The following is a 22,138-nucleotide window of genomic DNA, read 5'->3' on the forward strand; positions in this document are numbered from 1 at the left end:
CACAGGGCAGCTTTGAAGGTCTTTTATATCACAAAATTTAAAACAATTAACTCACTGTATTTAAAAAAACTTGCATTAAAAATGGGGTAAGTGACCTAATAATGTATCTACAGTGAGGAAAAACAAGAATGCCACCTCATTCCATCACTGTTATGAGAGCACAGTGGCTGAGTAAGAAATAATCACATTTTCACTTCAGAAATATCTGTGTGTATCTATGCTATAAAGACATTGCAACATGGAAATGTGTATGAGATTTGTTTATTCATGTATTTCTCAAAAATTACAGGAGGAAAACAAAAATGTCTTGAGAACAGAAAGTAGCGAGGACAGGAACAGTTGGACGCCGTTGTCGGTCTCCTGCTCAGAAGTTCACCCAAGAAATAAGTTTCTTGACAAAGTAACCCACAAATATAAACCAAAAATAACACACAAAAATGAAATAACACAACAATTAAAATAGCCAGTTGAGGTGTGTGCCACTCAAAGGAAAACGCTTACAACGGAAAAACATTTCCTGCAATGATGTCAATGTGATTCAAGCAGATCGTCAGGACTTTTCTGCCCGAGCGTGTTCAGTAACCTGAGGCCTTTTTCTCCTTAACGCTTCACGATTGTCAACAGCAAAACCTCTGGGAGAGCCAAAAAACAAAAGTTTTACAAAATATCTATTGTGATGAATTGTGTCATTTTGTCATCAGCAGGGTGAGTAAGGCAAAACAAATATAGCAAATCACAGGAAAATCTACGTTTCAGACAGCCAGTGTTACTTTCCCGAGTGAAAGAACAAAGGACCGACACAGAAGAATGTAAATGCCCTGAATATAACAGTGCTGCAATTGTTGCTGGTGTGAGCAGAGACATTTATCCACAACCACAATGAAGTGTAGGACCACACAGTGAAAGACCTCAGACCCAAGTATCACACAGTGTCTGTAAGATACGAGTACAGTGGAGAAAACAATTATCACCCTGAGGCTGAGTGAGCAGAGCACCCTCAGAGTGACAAATCCTTGGATTCACAATCTAATAAATCACTTCCCGACTTTAAAAATGGGCCTCAAATATCTTTTGCTGGACAGAATGAGAGTAGATTAAGTAAAATCTGAACATGAGTGACAAATTGGGAAAAATAAATGTCTCAAAATGCAGAACATGTGTTTTTAAAAAAAAATTAAATCAAATGTATTTCTAACTCCAATTGCAAAGACCTAGAAAATATATTGCTTAGCTTCGTGTTTTAAAGATGGGTTCACATGCAAAATCACCTATACAAGGATTTCAGGACTCAAACTGTTAAAAAACAAAACAATGAAAAGATGGGGGGAAAAAAAAATGTGTTGAGATATAAAAGTCATACACGAGTCAGTGAAACTGTCATTGCTTATCAGTGGAACCAACACAGAGACACACATCATCATGTTGTAACACAGCTCACCACTCCTGAGTCCACAGACAGACAGAAATCTGCAACACCGGGAAAGATTTGACCCAAATCTGCTCTCACTGCACGCTTCAAGTCAACTTCGGTTGTACACCCTGCAAGATTCTATGTGAGGTAACAAGCTTCACCTTTGGTAGCTCTGTTTTTACAGTCATGATCAGCTTATACATTTCTTGCATGTTGGGAGAGTGTAATCACAAGTTGTGGACAAAACTGACCTGTCGCTTCAATGTTCCTGCCACAGACGTCTTCAGTGGGAGATCAGTCGTCTCTCGATTCACTCAGTTCAGTGTCATATTTAATAATGCCCAGAAGGTCCTTTTGTTGTGAATCATCCTGTAACTCCGAAGCATGCTGTCACACAGTTTTTATCTCATGGGAGTCCTTTTCTCCATTTCGCATCTTACCCAGCCATGTGGCGTCATTGATAAATATGTTCAAAGTACTGTGGCTGAGGATTTTCTTTGACGTATTTCTGAATGTACCAGCAGGTCAAGTGAGCTTTCAGGTCCTCCTCCACCACAAAATCCATGGCTGCCTGCCACCAGATAACACAGAAAACCACATTCAAATTACTTGGGTTAGACACTTGCCAGACATAAAAAGCAGCAGAGTCAAAACCGAAAAAGGTTTATTCTGGGCCAAATTGAGCTTTATAGTCAATTTGAAGCCATCGGGACACAAGTCATCCACTCAAGTCTGTGTAGTTTTGTATCAGAGCAAAATCCTCCGAATATCTTAAAAAAAAAAAAAAAATGTAATCCTTACAAAAGATGTCAAAACCAAACCCAAGGATTATTAGATACATTATTATTCTCTGATGCAAAACTCTTCATAACTGATGAGCTTGATATCAGCTTATACAAATACATATTCTTGTTGAAAGAATAGTCTTTATCCCACAAATCAAAACAACATGGTTTCATCCAAAATTCCAAAATACATGGCTTGTCAGCAGCACAAAACCTGACACCTTTTTTCAGAGCAACAGACGTCTGGGATCTAAATATATTGATGGTGGTGAAAACAAATCTAAACATTCTTTTTCTGTCCACATACAAGTCTGATTTCCCACCACCCGAAACCACCAGTGTATGCATGGAACCATGCAAATATGGATGTAGTTGTATTAAAAAAAAGAATTAGGCTGAAATGAAACATCCACCAGGTTTACCTTGGCCAGGTGTTTGGCGATCCCTCTCCCTCTGTAGGCATCTGGAACTTCAGTGTGCTGCAAGTCCACGGTCTTCTTTCCAACATACTCGTAGAGTAGAACTGCTCGATCATGAGATCCTGAGGGCAGACACAAGTTGAAGCTCTTCCTCGTGTTAGGTTTGCCTCCACCCCACCCCATTTCTGGCAGCTGACGGAACACTGACCCCACCTTACTGGGGCATGCTGATTTGGCTCAAAAGAGAACACAAAGCTGGTTGAATACTTCCTTCCTCTTGCATTGTACACAAGTTTAAGTAAGAGTGATTACAACGTTTTTGTATTAAAAACTCACAGGTATAATTATGGCTCACTCTACAGTTGTAAACTAATTAAAATAGTGCCTAGTTAGACATGGCATGTCAAACCAAGCACAGAGTCGTGCTTTTGGAAAACGTTGAGTGAAGAGAGGCAGATAAAGATCTCCATTCAGGTGATTCAGGCTTCCACCATTTTGTTGTATACATAGAGCTGTGGATTCAATAAATGGGATTGACCTAGAACATTAAAATGGCAAAAAGCATTAAAAAAAACTTCCAAATCATCTAAACGTTATAAAACAACAACAGAGGCAACGTAGTGACAAGGTAAAAGCTGAGGCCACATTGGTGTGAAGCAGACTTGAAGATTATTTCTCCTTGATGCCTTCAGTAACAACCAGTGAGTGTTATTTGGGGAACAGTGTGGGGTTGTTGTTGTTGTTGTTGTTGTTGTTGTTCTCACTAACTCAACAAAGGAAAACGTTTTCGTTAAGAAAAAGAATCAGCAACTAAAGTTCAGGAAGTCAGTCGCTCCAATAATGCATTGTCCTGATCTCCTTTTCTTTCCTGACAGGAAATACCGCCACAGTAAACACTTGACCACAGTGCCGAGTGGACCGGGTAACATATTCGCGTCTTAATCTGCAGATGGAGAAAAAACGACGACGATGTCAGAGATAGCTGCAACTACCTTTGTGCTACCATTAGCCACCTAGCTCACGAGCATTCAGCCATTGAACTCACCGTTGAGCCTGATCACAAACTGCCGGCGCTTCTTGTCGTGCTCCACGTGAATCTGAGAGTTGCTCGCGTCCAGGGCGTTCGCCTGTGCTGCCTGGGCCATGGTGCAGTTCTCTGAGCTGAAGGCGAGGGCTTTGCTACCTCTGCAGCGAGGCTAACCAGAAATGGCTACATGAAAACACTCCATCAGCTGTGAGGTCACGTGACGAGCAGCCAATCAGCGCCCGCGGTCTCAGCGCGAGGAGGAAAACCCTGCAACACATGAACCCATGTGGACTGTATGTGTCTCACTAACTGTTGTTATTTTTAGTTATTGTAGATTCGTGTAAATGTTTGAAAAGGGTTTTTTTTGCAGTTCATCATAATACGGGAAAAGACAAATGTTTAAAAAAAAAAGAAAGGTTTTGTCAACTTAACTTTTTGACTGTTGTGGTTTTGCATGCTTGCTTGATACCACAATAATTCTAGCTTATACAACTATATTATACACTTATATTACTGACAGTTGAGTTCCGTAGGCATCTAAAGCACACATCTACTAAATACATTTCAAACTGTCGCTGCACTTTAAAGTTAAAGTGCTACTCTGGAGAACTTGTACTGAGCAACAATGATCAAGGTCCAATGAGCAAGTTGTCCTTAGATATCTTAATCCATTTAATTACATTTAGTTTCCAGCAGTCAAACAGTTGATGCTATCATCTTTGTTCTGCTCAGCCCAACACAGAGTTCCTACATTTCTTCTTTCCAACACACCAAACTAAATATTGCATATCTGCCAGCCTGACATGGCGTGTCTGCTCACCTGGCTTCTATCACCTGGAGGATATATTTGCTTCTCACTTTACCCAACCTCCCTCTAGTGGGTGAACGTAGTACTTGCATATGAGGCAGGTCTACAGGTGAACACAGAAACATGAAGAAGCATAAAAAATAAAATAGCTGCTACACAAACATTCAATCTCTCTCTCGCTCTCTCTAAGGGGGACTTTTTACTTTCCACCTTTGGCTATGTTTGCTCATGTGGAATTGTTTGGGCGGGGGGGGGGGGGGGGGGGGGTTTCCTCTGTAAAAGTGCATTAAGAGGACTATGTTGTTTTATGACACAATAGGCAAGGCAAGGCAAATTTAATTATAGAGCATCATTCAAACACAGGGCAATTCACAGTACTTTACAAAGAAATAAAAGAAATCGAATTGAATTGAATTGAATTGAACTGAATTGAATTGAATTGAATTGAAATAAAAAGTCTTTGCATTTTTTCATCTTTTTGAACTGTACATTATTGTATCAATTAATGTATGTCAATTGCACCTGGTACAATTTCAGTGATGAAAAGTTGTGCCCCCCCCCCCTCCCCCCAAATTCTATTGTTACACATTAATTGTTTATTTGTTATTAGGATTGGGAACGTCTTTCTGATTGTGGGAGGTAACACACATGCAAATTCTACACAGAAAGGCACCCAAACTCAAAGTTGATGTGATGTTAAAGTAACATTTTGAATCTTTTAACGTCATGACCTTACCAGTTCTTCTCCCAGAAAAAAACCCAACATGTTCTTCAATCAGATTTGTAGTGGTTGTTATGTCTAGGAAATAGTTTTTGATAGTTCAGGTCAGGTCGGAGCTCCCAGTCTCACCGTGATAGCTGTATCGCTGCATGTCCTGAACAGAGGTAATGCAGTCAGCAGACTGTATCCTGAGATTTTAGAGAGTAATGTGAAATATTCCCTTTAATTTATTCTCATGTAAGATCATTTTTGATTCTATCATGTCAGACATCCATGAGGATATTGAAATTATAGCCCGGTACATCAAGTTCACTGAAATTACTGTCATGTAATCCTGTTAAGCTGTTTGCCTAATCCAAGAAAACTCTAATGAAGTCTGTTCACACTGTGTGGGATTATGCAAGTGTGATTCTTTGGTCACAAGTATACAGACTTCTAAGTGATTTGTTCACTAGTCCTTTCACCGATCGATAGCACAACCATACAGAACCTATCAGTTACTTGGATGGTTTCATTCTCATCTAATTGCTAAAAATGATGTCCAAGGCACCAAGGTAAGTCAAATCTATCTATCTATCTATCTATCTATCTATCTATCTATCTATCTATCTATCTATCTATCTATCTATCTATCTATCTATCTATCTATCTATCTATCTATCTATCTATCTATCTATCTATCTATCTATCTATCTATCTATCTATCTATCTATCTATCTATCTATCTATCTATCTATCTATCTATCTATCTATCTATCTATCTATCTATCTCTTCTTAGCTAAACCAGCTGACATCCATGCAGAAGCCGATGGATATTTCTCAAGCTGTAGTTTCATCTATAATAACTTACACCCTGTGCATTTTAATGTGGACCAAAACTGTTTTGAGCTCTGCTCAGTAATTCTCGGACATTATGTGCTAATAAAAATACAAAATACATACAAGAATAACTACATACATGGCCGCAGGCTTTGTTTTACTTCATAAGCCTGTGACGATTCAAACTTTGGGTGATTTTTGATTTTCAGTTTGTCACTTATGTGTCACTTATCCATCTCAAATCTAGTGGTGTAAAGCATCATCACATAAAGGACTTAATTTAACAGAAGACATAAACATTAGCGAGTGTTTTGTAAAAGTGAACATGCCTGGATGATTCATGTGGAGCCGTCTTAATCTCATCTCCAACAGGTGGAACGACGTTCCAGTAAACACCAAGATCAACAAACCTGCACAGAAGAAATCAGGAAAGGTGAGTGTTCACCTCAAAATTCAAACTGTAAGTCCAATGTATAGCCTTTTAGTGAAGCTCCTGTCACAATGATCCATTCAGGGGTTTTTTCTTTCCTTTGCAGTTTTGATAAATATGTTTTCAGTGATGAAATATTCAATTTCATCACATTTGTTCTATTCTTTGGTCTAAGAACATAATTATAACATAGATTACTCACAACACAACTTTTTCCATGTATTTTCTTTAATCATTTGATGACAAACTGATATAAAGTGCCAATATTACACATTCAAAACATAGAAGACTGATGAAAATCTTTTTTAAAGGATCCTTTCTGTGACTTCCAACTCAACAGTTTTGTTAGAATTGATTTGAGTTGAGACAATGACCGTTCACTATCTGGTTCCTCCAACAATATATGTTTGTGAAGCCAAAACTCTGAAGCATTCTCATCATCAAACTAGCACACCATCAATGTCACTCAACATTTTTCATGGTGTTGTTTTAATGTGTGGAATGTTCAGTCTGAGATTTTCACATTTTTAAAGAGCAAAACAATGATTTTCTTTCTTTTAGTTTTCTTTAAAGTTCACTGACATTTTTACAAGCACAGTAACTTAACATTAAACACAACCCTCCTCCTTTTCCTACAGTTCAGTTAATAACAACGGGCCATATTGAAATCCTGGACCTCCTCATCTGTGCTGTTTAATCTGAGGGACACAGTTTCCTCAGAGATGATTCGCTTCTTTGTGCGGAGTGCATGCATTCAGCTTTATTTATGTGTCCATTAATGACCGAAGCTCAAGTGAGAGCAGTTAAAACCTGCAAACTGCTAACTCAGGACTCCTCAGGCCTCTTCTAATTGATTTCTCTGTCGGGGGTCTGGCCGCAGATTCATTACTTCTGTAGTTGGGGAGGTTGCATCAACCGAGACTGGAATAGACTGCCTGTATCTGATGGCTCTACCGTGCTTAAGTGTGATTAAGCTTGAAGTGTGTGTGTGTGTGTGTGTGTGTGTGTGTGTGTGTGTGTGTGTGTGTGTGTGTGTGTGTGTGTGTGTGTGTGTGTGTGTGTGTGTGTGTGTGTGTGTGTGTGTGTGTGTGTGTGTGTGTGTGTGTGTGTGTTCATGATCACAGTTCTGGTCAGATGGCACTTAAGCAAATTAAGAGCTTTCGTAAGGATTAAAAGGCTCTCTCCAGTGGTGATTGGATTGAAGGTGTCAAGGAGTCCATGTTTGGATGTTATGAGTTTCCTGTGTGATGTTTTACATTTGAGCGTGATAATCATTACATCAAAAAACATACAGTGGGGACTTTTTGTCACATATTTTCCAAAGAATCGTTATGGGTCTTCTCCAATCTTACCCCCTCCTTTCTCCTCCTTCTTTGCCAGGAGGGAGCAGCAGCATCGATACCTTTGTGTGGTGGAAGTAAACAAGCAGGCAGTGAAACAACCAAACCCAGTGTTAGTACTGGAAGGAGCAACAGCCTCGGAAACAGAGCTGCTGACTTGAAAGCGGCGGCCACTAAAGTTGGTGGCAGTTTGAAAGGGGGCAGCAGCGGCCATCAGGCTGCTGGTCAAGCGTCCCACCGCTCCAGACCAGCCCTCCGCCTCTGCAGCAGCAGAAGCTTTTCATCCCTCCACAGCTCCTCTCTCTCCGCTGCCACACTCATCAGAAGCAGCCGCTCACTCAGCAGACTTGACCAAAGACCCGCTGGAGAAGGTAATGTTTACACACAATTAATTTATGTTAGTTTCTACTTCAAAAATGACATACAATGTCCTCAATTTATGTGGATGGCGAGTTTGTTTAGTTTATCTGCATGAAATGGCTACAGACAAAAAAAGACAAACAATGATGAACAATGTCTCCAATATAACATTTTGTTTTTTGCATCAGATTCAGACCATGCAACAGCAAATTCACAAGTAAAAAAGATACAAGCCACTGGGAGGAGGTTTCTACGTTGCGGTCGACGTTCCTCCTCCTTGGATGGAATCAGGTTTGTTGCCAAGTTTTCCTATGAAATTGCAGTTAACGTTAGATTTGAAATAGATAATAAACCTTTGTTTATTTTCAATGTGTACTAAAGGAATAAAAAGGACCAGAGTCACAGTGAAAATCCTGAAAAAATGAAAACAAGCAGCTCACCTCAGCCACTCAGCCACTCAGACCTGTGCTCCTCTTTGGTTTCTGCGACAGCTTGTCATCATCACAATGAAAAGAAACAGGTAAGTTGGATTTCAGCATCATAATTCATCAATTTATTACCTTATTCGTTTGAGCCCAATGCTGCAATATAAATATCTTTGAACTAATACTCCAACAATCACAGTTTTTTTTTTTGATTTCCTTGGAAAAAATTCTTGTTTCTATATTTCTGGTTCTAAATGAAACAAAAATATTGTGTTCAAAATTGCACTTATTTAATTATTGCCTTGTCGTGTTGCATTGTGTAGTACACTACTAAAAACAGGTCATTATCTATACTCACCAAGCAGTGAACATGTGATTCTTTTACAGGTGTCATTGACAGGTGAAAAAAACCCTCATTTATTTAACACATATTTTATTCATAACCCAGAGGAGTTTTGATGAAAACAGACCATCATATATCTCTTTCACACTGTGACCACAACCTGAAGTAAACTGACAGTTTAGATGAAGGGTGATGTAATACTACTGAATATAGTGACTCTCTTTTACAAAATGTGATGTCATGAACAATATTTCTGTCCACACAGACCAGAGATGGGGTGTACACGTTGTGTGCAATGACCTCCGGGATGAGACGCAACTGGGTCCAAGCAGTGTTGAAGAATGTGCGGCCTGGACTGACGCAGGAGGCCGCAGGGTAGATTTATCTTTTGATGTAACAATGTATCCTTGCTTGGGATCAGTTAGTCACTGTTAGAGTACTTAACCCGACTTTGTGTTCACACTTCTCTTTTGTTTGTTTTTTCTTCACAGGTCAGAGCAGAACACGGAGCAACCTCAAGAGCACCAGCCCAGTGGCGGAGCAAATGATATAATTCCACAGTACGAGCAACAGGAAATCGAAGGTGAAAGATCGCGACACTCGCCAGATGGAGGGTCTTCATCTCTAAGTCGTCCTGTTTCACCTTCTGCCTCTTCTGCTCCATCATCTGCCAATCATCTAGACGAGGTAGACGAGAGTGATGGGACGCCACAGGGCTCGCCTTTTGGTGGAGTCGCACAAACTGGTAAATCACGTAAACACAGATTGATGAGAAAAATTAAGTTTTTCAGTAACGTCTTTTTCTTTTCCAAATACAGGGCAGTGCATTTATATACAGACATAAGGTGAAAGATAAATGTTGTTTGCAGACCATCTGTGCTGAATGTGTTGTGTTCCTTATTGTCCCTCGATCAGGTGTAACTGATGGATTGCTGCATGTTAACAGCTCTGCTTCCGCAATGGTGTCATTAAATGAGGAGTGTTTTGAGGAAGATTCAAACATGCAGAGAGCAGCTGATCCAAGAACTGAGCAAGTGGAAACCACACCACAAACTGAGGTCTTAATAAATGCCGTCTGTGATTGCACAAACAATGAGGAAACACTGTCATGTCAACTACAAACTGCACAACTAGTCAAAGAGGTGAGTGTATGTAGAAATGGACAACATTTTGGTTAAAGTGCATGTTTACTTGAATGAATAAAATACATATTACCATGTTAGGTACAACAGGTTGTTTTAATCTTTTTTTACAGCTTGAAAAAACCCAGAGGGAATTGTCTCGCCTGCAGCAATTGAACAGCGTCCTGCAGGATGAGTTAAAACAACAGAGAGAGAGTCATTCAAGGCAACAATTACTGCTACAGGTATCATGCAGAGGACACAGTCAGTATTCAATATTGGTGGAGTTAGCAGGCTACATCTACATTATGATGTGTACTGATGTATATGACAATATCAGTTCTGAATAACTTTCACAAACAAAATGACAATCTCCAATTCATATATAGTAGAATTATGTGGTCATTTCATGAAAACCGCAACACTTTTTTTCTGATTAAAGCTTGTTGTGTTGTAGAATGACACCAACTCATCTTCAGAGCGCACTCTGACTTTTCAGCACCTGCAGAAGATAAACCATGAGCTCCGCTCTGAGCTGGAAGCACATAAGAGAAGTCAGGAGGAAGCCAGAGAAGCAGAACTACGGCGAAGAGTCGATCTCTTGGCTCAACAAGCACAGCTGCTGGTCACCGGCGATGCCACTGCACTGGCACAAGCCCATCTTGAGCAAGATCGCCAACACTTTCTGGAGCAGCAGGTGGAGTGGGAGCATTGTCTGGCCTCCTTGAAGTCCCAGTTGAACCTCAGTGAGGAGCAGAGGAGGGAGGCTGAGTCTCGCTTGATGCAACTGCAGCAGGAGTTACAGAGTCATCCGAGTCTCCAGCAGGAGGCTGAACGGCTGAAGAAACATCTGCAAGATGTGTCCACTGAGTTTCACTCTTATGAGGAATCACAGGTTGAAAAAGAGGGTCGGCTGCAGAAGCACCTCACTCTCCTTCAAGAAAGTCAGGAAAGAGAGCGGAAGAGCTTGGCTGCCAGCTTGACGCAGGCTGAGCAGCATTCACTGGAGCTTCGGGAGAGACTGGAGAGGGCGGAGGAGCAGGTGGAGAGCCTCCACAAGTCTCAGGCATTGACTACAGAAATCGAGGAAGCACAACGACAGCTTCAAGAAGAGTTAACACGCACGGTGTCTGCCGTGCAGCGGCTCCAAGAGGAGAGAGACCAGCTCAACCGTCACTGTCAAGAGCTGCAGAATCAGCTATCAGAGGCAGACAGGGAGCTGAACAGGGTGCAGAGCCGCTTGCAAACCGACGAAACACAGTATTACAATCTGGAGCACTCATACGAGAAAGTTTGTGAGCAGCTGCAAGTGGCATTGGGGAGGGTTGAGCAAAGGGAGTGTGACACACAGGAAATACGAGAAGGCTACGAGAGACTCCTGGACAGAAAGGAGCAGGAGCTGAGTGAAGTTTTGCTGAAGATGGAAGTCCTGGGTAATAGTTTGGAGGAGACAGAAGTGAAACTGAATGAGGTGTTAAAATCTTGCACATGTACCAATTCCAACCAGAAAGATGGGTCCTCAGAGCTTCAACATGCCCCTATAACTGGAAGTGAGAGCAGGTCAAAGATGGCGACCAGCTCAGATGTCACCGGTTTGATTCAGGACAATGGAAATGAACATGCAAGAACAGGGTCTCAGTCTACTGATACATCCTACCAGTACATCGTCACTGCAGGTTATGACCCAGAAAGGTTTATGTCTGTCATCCAGTCACTTGAAACGAAGCTTTACTTCACAGAAGAGAAACTGAGGGACATCACACAAAGACTAGAGGAGCACCAGAGTCACACCGGCTGCCAGGACCCACACCTGTGCTCTCAGCTCACCCAGAGCCGAGCAACCGCACAACACCTCAGCCTGCTGCTTCACAGTCAGGCCAAGCAGAGCCGACGCTTTGCCCAGGAGACAGAGACCTGCTGCAGGATTTTAGTTGGCAGGTTTCAGGTCGCTCTGAACATCGTACAAGCCTGCAGAGAGAGGCTTCACGCTACTCCGATTAATCTTTTAGACCTGGAGAGGCAGCTCGCCGGTGTTGCTGCCTGCCTTCAGCAAGGGGAGACCGATGCGGAAAAACAACAGCATGAATCACAAAATACCAGTTACGGAGATAGCAAAATGCTCGTTGATGAGAAATTAGCTGAAGTTCAGAGTCATGCCTCTCTGAAAAGTGAAATCCTTGAGGCGCATTCCTCCCCAGATGATGAGGGAAGTGTCGAGAAATGTTTGATGAGGGAACTGTTTGTAGTGGAAAAAATGGTGTCTGCTCTTCAGAGTCCACGTGTTATTTCCCAGCTGACTTCACTATCACAAGTCAATGAAGGGACTGCGGCAGACAGATACAAAAACATAATTTCTGAAAGGATAGCCCTAAAAGCTGAAGAAATGGCAGAGCGTGCCAACAATGAACCTTTAGGGAGTCCGATTGGTCGAGTCTTGGCTGAAGCAGAGGTAATTTATTCTGCATTAAAACTTCAGCTCCAATGTGAAAGCACCAGTCAAGCACATGGTGACGAAGTGGAGCATCAAAGAGCGGGTTTAGCAGACATCTGCCCCCCAGAGTTGGCTCCTTATGAGGAACAAGAGCAGGTCGACACCAAATCTTCAGAGGAACCTGCAACTGCAATGCAAAAGGACCAGGCAGAAGAGAAACAAGTGGAGGCAGAGAAGGAGCCAGCATGGTTAGAGCGACTCACATCACGGCTGCAAAGACGAGCTAAATTCTTAGGACAGCTCTGCGGAGAGACCTCTGATGAAAACACTCCAGTCAGTCAGCGTAGTACTGATGACAGTCATGAAAGTACTTCTGCAGTCCATTCAAATATCATTCAGGAGCAGGTAAAGATCATTTATTTGTCAGACAGACTGTATGTGGATTTGGAAAAAGAGCTGCAGCAAGTTGAGATGTTGCAGAATAAACAGCAAGATCGTTGTCAGGAGAAGGACGTGGACTTAGTAGATCAGCACGAGGCGTTTAATGACACGGTGTGTCAGCTGCAAGACGACAACAACGTGCTGAGAGAGAAGCTTGAACGAGCCGAGCAAAAGATATTGTCTGAAGAGACGGGTAACCAGAGACTGCTGGAGGATATCAAGAAACTTGGGAATCATCATGAAGAGCAAATACAAAACCTGGAAACAAAGTTTCAAGAGAAATTAAAGCAACTGCAGCAAATTCACGAAGAGGAGATGAAAAACTTTCATGATTACTACACCAAGTCCAAAGACGAGCAGACTAGATTGCCTCCTTCATCTCGACCAAACCAAACTGAGGCGGAGAAAAACACAGACGAGGACAATGAGACCAAAATGATGGAAGGTGATTCAGAGGCCATGAGGGAAGCTTACCACAAAGATTTGGAAAAACTTAAGGTGAGATTTTGTCTTTGGTTCGGATATTTGATCTATCAGTAAGGAACTATCATCTGCGCAGTATTAACTTGAAAATATTTAAAACCTTTACCTTACCGGTACTTGCTCCAAAGATGATCAGACAGAATGTGTTTATTTCTCAGAGATTTAATTTCTAATTGAGGCACAAAAGTAGACAGGACCTACTTCTTGGAAGTTCTTGTGCATATTTTTCTGCACATTACATCTGATAATAATAACAACAATCATTGGCCATAAGACATAACATATTTAGTATTTATTTAGTTATTTCACTGAAATCACCACTTACAAGTTGCTGAATGTCATTAAAGGAGTCATGTGAGCAGGAGTTCAGCGCTTTGGAAGAGATGCACCGGAAGCAGATTGGAAATCTCCATCAGCAGCACCAGAAGGAGATGACTAAACTTCTGAAGCACAAAGACCAGCTCCTGCAAGAAGAGACAGCCGCCACCATGGCAGGTAAATGTCTTTCACCACAGACTCGTACCAGAATGAACCCACTGTGATGAGAAGAAAGAATGTTACTGAATCAGTTACTTTCTATGGGGAAAGTGGAGTGATTTGTCAGGAATTCGTCATTCATGAGGAAAAAAAACACCTTTATTTATTTTTGCCATTTTACAGCCATAGTAGCGATGCGGAGGGCCCATAAACACGAGCTGGAGAAAAGCAGACGGGCTCAGCGGATCAGGGAAAGTTCAGACATCACGCAGCTCTGTGCTGAGTACGAGTAAGTGACTCACAGGCCTTTTCTAAATATGTTTATGTATTTTTTAAATTTTTATTTATTTATTTTATTATTTATTCAATGGCCAGAAGAATGGTAACCTGCCAAGAATATAACCCAAAATATGTTTAGTTTAAATGTAATAATAGTTATTACAGAAAAGGATTGTCTTGAGCCATAAAGAGAAGGGTTGTTTGGAAAAAAAATCCTCTTCTCTATTGGTCTTGCTTCTTGTTTCCTCTGCGCTTGATTCATAAAAGCAATTTGGAATTTGAATGTTGACAGTTGTTAGCCACTGGATGATTCTCTGTGCTTCTGCTCCGTCACAGGGGGGAGGTCCAGTTATTGCAGAAGGAGCTCCAGGCATTGTCAGCGCAGCACACGGAGAAATGCCTGGAGAACTCTCAGCTGAGCCAGGAGCTGCAGAAGGAGAGAAAATCAGTGAGTCAGTAGCAAAAAAACAAAACAAAACAGGAGCTCAGGTCTCACATTTTCTTTTCCCAGGAGGCTTTTATCAACAACTCAGTCATGAAATGTAAAACATCTTTATGTTTTCAATTTCTTCTTCCTGTCGTCCTTTCAGAGAGAGACTGACGACTCGTCTCAGCTGCAGTTTTCACTGAATGGAAAGCAAATGCATGTTGTTCCTCAAGCAAATGACTTTTATGAGATGGAGGTAGGAAGCAAAGCAACAGATTTAAACCTAATAAACGGCACAAACAGATAATGGAAGCTGTCAAAACCGTGAATTTCAATTTCAAATTAAATCCAACCATCATTTCAAAACAAAACAAATCACATTTCAATTTGTTTGAACAAAAACAGAACAATCACCATGAGAGAAAAATCAATGATAATGATATTGCACTCAGTGCAGTTTGTTAACCTTATATCCTTTAGGAATCACAGCTGTGGGATGGTGCCAGCAGGAGGAGTATATACATGCTCTCTTTACTGTGCTGATACTAATTGTTGTCTATATTCCTCACAGGTGATTTTACGGGCGAGGGAAGCGGAGATGCAGTTCCTCAGACACGAAGCTCACTCACTAAGAGAAGAGTTGAAGATCGCCCGAATGGTACTGACATTTCTATAAATACCTCTGGGGTTAAAAACACAACTTATTTCTTAATTTCTGGGATGATAAATCCAATGGCATCAAAACAATATTCAATTTAATCCTAAAGAGGAGAATACAGAAATCTTTGTGTTTGATTCCCACAGGATAAGATTTACGCCCAGAACAAGTTGAAAGCGCTCTGTACCAGCAACCAGGATGAAGCTCTTCAGCATGAGTTCCCGTTGGCTGCATGGTCCTCAAACAAAGAGCCTGCAGGAGGTAAACCAGGTGAGACACACTTGACACAGCCTCTGACCGAACATGTCATGGTTTCTTACACAAATGTCCAAACATTTCCTCAGAAAGGTGTGAATGTATTGAATTTTGTTAGAACTTAATTCAGATTGTCCTTTTTATGGTAGCTTGGCAGGTTTGTGCCAATCTCTTCCTATGTGTGAGTGTGGCTGTGTGTGGAAGAATCAACGTGGCTTTTAATGTTAACCGCTCTGAGGCTGCTAAAGTGGTAATGTCAAATGGTCCATCTTTTTTGCCCTCTTTGTTTTAATCTCCTCAGAGGATTCTGTGACAAAAACAACCAATGCTGCTCCTCCGAAGAAAGGCGGGAAGTCGTCTCTCATGCGCCAAATAAGAGGAGTTCGATCAAAGGTAAACATTTAATTACAATAATTAAAACAAATCAAGAGTGGCAAGCTTTCCACAAGGAAAGTCATCAGTAAGTTGTAATATTGTGTGTTAATAAATGTTTTTTTTATGTGTCTCTATCCTTCAGAGTTTAAAAGAAGGTCTCTCTGTTCAGGAAAGGCTGAAGCTGTTTGAGTCTTTCTGATCTGAATCTGAAGAGGTGAAACTGCAGGGCTGTCTCAAGATTCATGTATTTCTTTTTATATTGTAATGTCTGTGTACTGTGTTTTCTTTTTCGACCCTTTCTTTCTTTTTCCACTTGTATTTTTTTAAACTGTACAAAAATTAGTATTTTTTTTCCTGTGGAGATCTTCAGAGATGATTTTGAAAAACATCAGATTACCACTAGAGGGAGCTACAAACACACTTCTAGATAAACGATGAAAGATCAACATGGGCGAGAAGGCTGTAATTGTTTGTCTTTACTGTAATGTGCATTATGCACATATTTTGTAACTTATAGACATCTTGCTTGTTTTTAAATTAAAAGATAACTCTGTGTATCGAGGATTGCTTGTACATTTTGTACATTAAAGTCATTTTAATACAACAAATACAATTGGGAGGAATCATACATCAGTGTGAAGTATGATTAAAGCCTGACATGAAGTTGATCGCAAAATCTCTTATAGGTCACAGGTTTTTATCTTTCTTACCAACTATCTGCATTAAACAGATACATTATGGATCTTCAATAGAAAACAACTGCTAATATCTACAATATTTTATCTTTGAATGATAATGAAATATTATACACATAGACTGAAATACATGAAAAGTGAAAATGTCAGTCCTTGGATGTCAGATTAAGATTCAGTCATGTTTTTATTCTCGCCATGTAAAACATGAAAAGACTAAATACAGTTGTCTGGCCGGTGATAATGTTGACAAATGTAATTACCAGTAATGATTAACTAGAATTTGACACATCTGATAAGATGATATTGTAAATATAGCAGGATTAGAACGCTACGTACAAGAATATCAAATGTATAGGGATTGTTATTCCTTACATATAACCAAGGAAGTTGACATTTCAGACACTGATGGCAGCAGCAGACATTCAGGCGACAGTCTGATAAGATGACAGTGATGTGACTTATATTTAAATATGCTTTTATTATTACTGAATAATATCTCAGGAATTTTAAACTTTTTAAAAATTGGTTGGTTTTTTAAAATCTCTTTGAATATGCATCATTACATTTACACATAAGATATTTTGAAAGTGTATAGTCACACACTTTTCACCAATTATTGATTAGAATGTTCTGAATGGGATGTGATTTTCACCTTTGTTTTGCTGTAAAATGATCTTAAATGGTGTTTTCACATCATGTACACTATATATATATAGTGTACCATAAAGTGTCTTTCTGTCATTGCCCTCTGATGGAGTAGCAGCCTGTCCAGAGGGCCTTTCTCTGTTATTGCCCTCGTGGAAACAAATCAGGGCTGCATTTTGAGAAGAACAAAGTAAAGAGTGTGTGTGTGTTTGGGGGGGGGGGGGGGGGGATGAGGGGGTTCAGATGCTGTTCGAGTTTGACCCTGTGTCACTGTGTCGCCTCAAGGCAGACTGAGCCCAAACATTTTGGAGACAGCTCTGAGTGACCATCTTGAATACCACTGCTTCATGCTGCGTTTCAGGAATGCTGCTGACACTTGAGTAACATTCCCCTCATTACTCCAAGACACCCCAACTCTCCTCAGATAGCCCTTAAATACATAATATGTGTGAACCTCCATTTCCCAGAGAGATTGCTAGAGCAGGTTGCTCTCATTTTATTCGGCAGAATCACAGATCAACACCTCCTGTGGTCTGATTTCTGTGTATGTTACAAATCATCACTCTCATAGTTAGAGGACCTAATCCTAAAGGTGTTCACTTCCTATGACTCATTTTTCCTAAAGAGGAACATCACACCTCATTAAAACCCAACACCCTTTCCTTCACTTTGGACTCTGGCCTGGGAATCTTCAGTCAAGTGAGCAAACACTTTGAAAGAGCAAAGCTGATTCTCCATCATGGAAACACTCCTGCACATGGAGAAGGACTAAACTCCCATCACTATATTGAGGGGGATGATAAACCTTTATGAACCCGTTATTGGGCAAGTGACCATGATATGATGACGCTAAGATAGGCCCCGATAGTAAGTCACATGAAGGGTACACTCTTTGCAAATAACATCTTACATCATAATAAAGAGGCATTTAATAGCATGTAACAGAAATCCAGTGAAAATTATGTCCAATTTCGAGAGTTTTTAGACTCGTCATGACGAAATATAGTTGACTTTGCTTGCAATGTTTTTCTAGATATTGTCTGACGTGACAATGGCATGTAGGGGTTTTTATTTACCTTCTTTTGAGTATCGAAATAAACTCGGATATCACTTTAAGCTGCAGAATTTCAATGAATTTCCAAGAAACCTCTTCCCAGACTATCCAGATTATAGAGCGTTTTAATGGTAACTTCAGCTGAACTTAATGAGTAAATGAAACATGAGACTAACCCACACAGTTCTGACAACTAAACTAATGGAAGGGGACAAAAGTAATGCAGGAGTTACTTTATATTGTACATAGTATAGAAAAGAAAAAGAAAAAAAGACTGTATGCAATAGGTAAAATCCAGAACATTGCTATAACATTCAAACTTAACCAAATATATAATATTTAGTTTTTCTTTGTTGCATTTCTCTGCTGGTGTTGTATTTTATATTCGTGATTGTGGCTTTTCTGCGACTTAGTTTGCACCTGCCGGGTTGTTCTGAGTCGGGCTGCCCCACAAACTCACCGGGCCCTCATGACTGATCAGTGGCTGTTGTAGAAATGCCTGCACCTGCTCGTGCTGCAAAAATAAGTGGCCCATTTAGTCATGCGAAGATCAATTACTGCAACCAGAACAGGGGTTGCTCTGATCTATGAGTGCAGCCTGTTTCTCCATTCATACGTGTGTTTACACTGCTGCCGACAGGGCCTCTGCTTTTCTTCTTGCTCTTGCCACACATGTCAAAAGTCATTGTTTGTGTACGTCAGCGGAAAGCTGCAGGGTTTTTGTTTTCAAAGCTAAAAAAAAGAAATACTTAAATTAGAGTTTTTCAAGTAATGCCTATAAAGGGTTAAGGTCCCATGTTATAAAAACATGACCTACATGCAATGTATTGGCAAACCCAAATTTGTCAGCGTTTCCATGACAATGGTTAAATCCTACAAAGTTCACTTTGGACAAATCTAAACTTGGAAGCATCGACTTCTACATGGAGGATGATGATGTTGATTGATGTTGAAGGAACTACTTTAATACATTTCACGCCTCTGTGTGCTGAATGTGAAAAGTGGCAGGAGCAAAGGGGGGGATGCTACTGTAGGTGGATGCAGATACTGATATGAAGATGCACATGTTTCTATAAAAAAAAAAATCCATCATTACATATCAACTAAATGATGTATTATTCATGCAACTTATGATATAAAGAATTACACTGGAGTTAAAAAAACAACAAGAATAGACAGAGATCGAAGTTCCTTCCTTTCCGTGTAGAGCGGTGTCTCGAGTGTTAATTCACAAGGTCAGAGTACTTTATTATGAGGCGGGATGTTCATTAGGCTGGTCTGGAGCAAACTGGAGCAGGGAGGCTGGTGAACTGCTTGCAAAAAGCAAAAAAGTTGTTGTATATATATGTTTTGCATATGTGCAGCTTTTCTTTATGGTGGGTGCACAACGCCTCTGTTCCCCACTCAGTTTGGCAGCAAGTACTTTGCACAGTACTTCTTTCTTTGAGCTTATTCTTTCTCTTACCTGAGATCACTTCAATACAAAATGGAAATCATTTCCATGAGGTATCATTATAAGTTGAATTAACAATTTTACTTTTTTCTATTTTTGTTACTGTTTTAGAAAATGATGCATCAATCTTAAGACCACGGCAGTTTAGATATATTCACCAAATGGTACCTTAAACTTAGATTTTGCATGGGGTTTAAGAAGTTAAATCCAGAAAATATATTTAGGTAATGACAATGTAACAAAAATATTACTAATTCATTACTACATTTGAGTGAAAGCCAAAAAAAAACCAGGCAATAAAGCATTCAACATAATTATGGAAAAATAGTATCTCCTTACAATGTTATTATTACCACACTTATCATTAGGTTATTCACTTTGGTGCACCTGAACTATTATCCGTTTAGTTCTTTTTTGATCTAAAAAGTACAAATGTAATACAAATATTTTTTTCCAATTATTATAAAAGACTGTCATGATTTCATTTTCTAATACATTTATTTTTGAGATGACGCAGACCAGCTTGTTATTGTTGAGATTAAAAGCTAAATGTGGTGTTACCAAAGAGCGCTTGTGAAATTTTGTTTATCAAAGGTACATCATTACCCTTTCTGCCAGCACATTCGCTATTACAATGAACTTGTTTAACTACATATTTTTCAAACTTCGGCCTGCAAACTACTGGAATAACGTTCAAAATCAGTATGAACATGCTGAAAAAAGATGAGCTGAATTTCACGAGTCCTGTAAATGTTTTGTCAAATGCATTTGACAGCTGCAATAAACAAATGTTGACACTCAAGGTGATCTAAACACTAAACACCATTTGAATAATAATCTTACAGTGAGCAGAAACAAAAAGTGGGGGCATTAAGAGCAGAAGTTCTGCAGAGACAGAACTAAACTGTCACACAGTGGTGTGATTGCAGTACTTGCCATGGTCATGATCCTGGGTGTCCCTCCAGGAGCAGGCGGGCCCACATCTGACTGCACTCTCAGTGGTCTCGTCGGTGCCACACCGGGATCAACACAACATGACAGCACCATAAATGAGTCAGAAACGGGCACAGGGTGCTGATAATCTGAAAGGTGATCAAGTGTGATCAAACACTGCAGCCTGCAGCAGCTCCCGTCAGGCTGAGCCTGGCCCACTTTGTCCTGCCGCAGTGAGGAGGCCTTTAAATAACTCGCTGGGCGTACGAGGAAGTTTTCAGCCGGACTCTGAGCTCGCTGTGGCCAGATAGCACACTTCACATCCCCATCTGGACTGCTATACCCGGACTGAACCCGTAACCCATTTACAGGCTCGACAGCAGCTTATAGTAACAAATGAATGAGACTGAAAATAAAGTAAATTCTGACTGACAGGAAGGGCAACACAGAAAAAAGTTTTCATTGTGGTGTTGTTTTATACATATTTTGTAAATTCTCGATGAACAGCTCCACTTTGCTCATAATACGAAGTAGTTGATTTCTGTAAAAACAATGTTGTTTTACAGTAATTCCTAAGAAATTGCACCATTTAAATTTAGTTTGTGTAGTTTTACTACTACAATATACATTTAGATTACATTATCTTTTTTAATTTGACATACATTATCTTGCATACGTGAGGCAAACTATTCATACTGATTTGGCTTAAACAGATCTGCCCTGGCTATTCACATAGTTAGAATATTATCTCCCAATAGATCACAAAACTCTGTTTTCTATTTGCTCCGTAATTGTTTTGCATGGTTGAACTCTGATAAAAAAAACAACATAAAACTCTTGAGAAAATTGGAGTTGAAAGATTTCAAAGAATCAAAATAAAGCATTTTATTGTCTGTGTGCAGATTAATTAGTATTTAAAACATGGTAGCACAGAAATGACTCTACTCTTGTCTGTACAAAGGCATTACTGAGACGCTATCTCCTGCCTTCCCTTTGGAACTCTTTGAAAACCATAATAAAGGCAATGATTTGTGATAGTGTTGGTTAGTAGGTAAGTTACATTGGCTCCTACTGAAATATAATGTTCATATGGAATTCATGGGGTTCACCATGAGATCCAAACCAGCGACACCCGATCCTTGTTGTTTTCGCACCACTGCAGTACAACTCTCAAGTCCCTTCAGTGGCTCTCAGACCTTTCCTTTAAGACCACCACCAACAGGTCAGCATTACTGATCACAGCAGGTTGATACTGTGAAACATCTGAGCATGCAGCGCCACTTTATCAAGTTCTACAATTTCATTTAGCAAACGCTTTTATCCAAAGTGATGTGTATCTAAGAGCACATGTGCTTTGCCTGTTCAGCTCCAGGACACCCTGCACACTCTGACCACCACAACACAAACTTTAAAGGAAAGTGAACACATCTGTTCATGCTCAGGATGTCATGTCGTGAAGCATGAAGTATCAAAAATGGTGAGAATAATATGTCACAGCAGGTTAACATGAGTATATTATCAT

General features: G+C 40.2%; 2 protein-coding genes across 2 annotated transcripts; one reads left to right on the top strand and one right to left on the bottom strand.

The window, feature by feature from the left end:
• Positions 1-245: 245 nt before the first annotated feature.
• On the bottom strand, positions 246-3,851 carry natd1 (protein NATD1). The gene is made up of 3 exons (XM_080487891.1): positions 3,661-3,851; positions 2,619-2,737; positions 246-1,982 (listed from the first exon to the last, which is right to left on the bottom strand). The coding sequence occupies exons 1-3, from the start codon at positions 3,758-3,760 to the stop codon at positions 1,866-1,868; spliced, it is 336 nt and encodes a 111-aa protein (XP_080344017.1). The 5' UTR covers positions 3,761-3,851; the 3' UTR covers positions 246-1,865.
• Positions 3,852-5,705: 1,854 nt separating this feature from the next.
• Positions 5,706-16,463, top strand: LOC308124318 (uncharacterized protein; the record flags this gene model as incomplete). The annotated part of the gene is made up of 13 exons (XM_080487237.1): positions 5,706-5,725; positions 6,364-6,424; positions 9,155-9,264; positions 9,381-9,576; positions 10,468-13,380; positions 13,713-13,860; positions 14,026-14,131; positions 14,458-14,569; positions 14,712-14,804; positions 15,120-15,206; positions 15,353-15,476; positions 15,763-15,854; positions 15,979-16,463. 13 exons carry the CDS (start codon positions 5,706-5,708, stop codon positions 16,033-16,035), a joined length of 4,119 nt encoding a protein of 1,372 aa, XP_080343363.1. The 3' UTR covers positions 16,036-16,463.
• Between the last annotated feature and the right edge of the window lie 5,675 nt (positions 16,464-22,138).

Source organism: Lipophrys pholis (genome assembly GCF_963383615.2).
Source record: "Lipophrys pholis genome assembly, chromosome: 19".
In the NCBI taxonomy this organism is placed as follows: domain Eukaryota; kingdom Metazoa; phylum Chordata; class Actinopteri; order Blenniiformes; family Blenniidae; genus Lipophrys; species Lipophrys pholis.

What these genes read in the sequence shown, in the direction of transcription:
- natd1 (XM_080487891.1), bottom strand. Translation starts at nt 3,760, where the DNA reads ATGGCCCAGGCAGCACAGGCGAACGCCCTGGACGCGAGCAACTCTCAG. An exon ending in GTTTGTGATCAGGCTCAACG is followed by an intron (nt 2,738 to 3,660) that starts GTGAGTTCAATG and finishes GTCTGCCCTCAG; the next exon opens with GATCTCATGATCGAGCAGTT. An exon ending in TCGCCAAACACCTGGCCAAG is followed by an intron (nt 1,983 to 2,618) that starts GTAAACCTGGTG and finishes ATCTGGTGGCAG; the next exon opens with GCAGCCATGGATTTTGTGGT.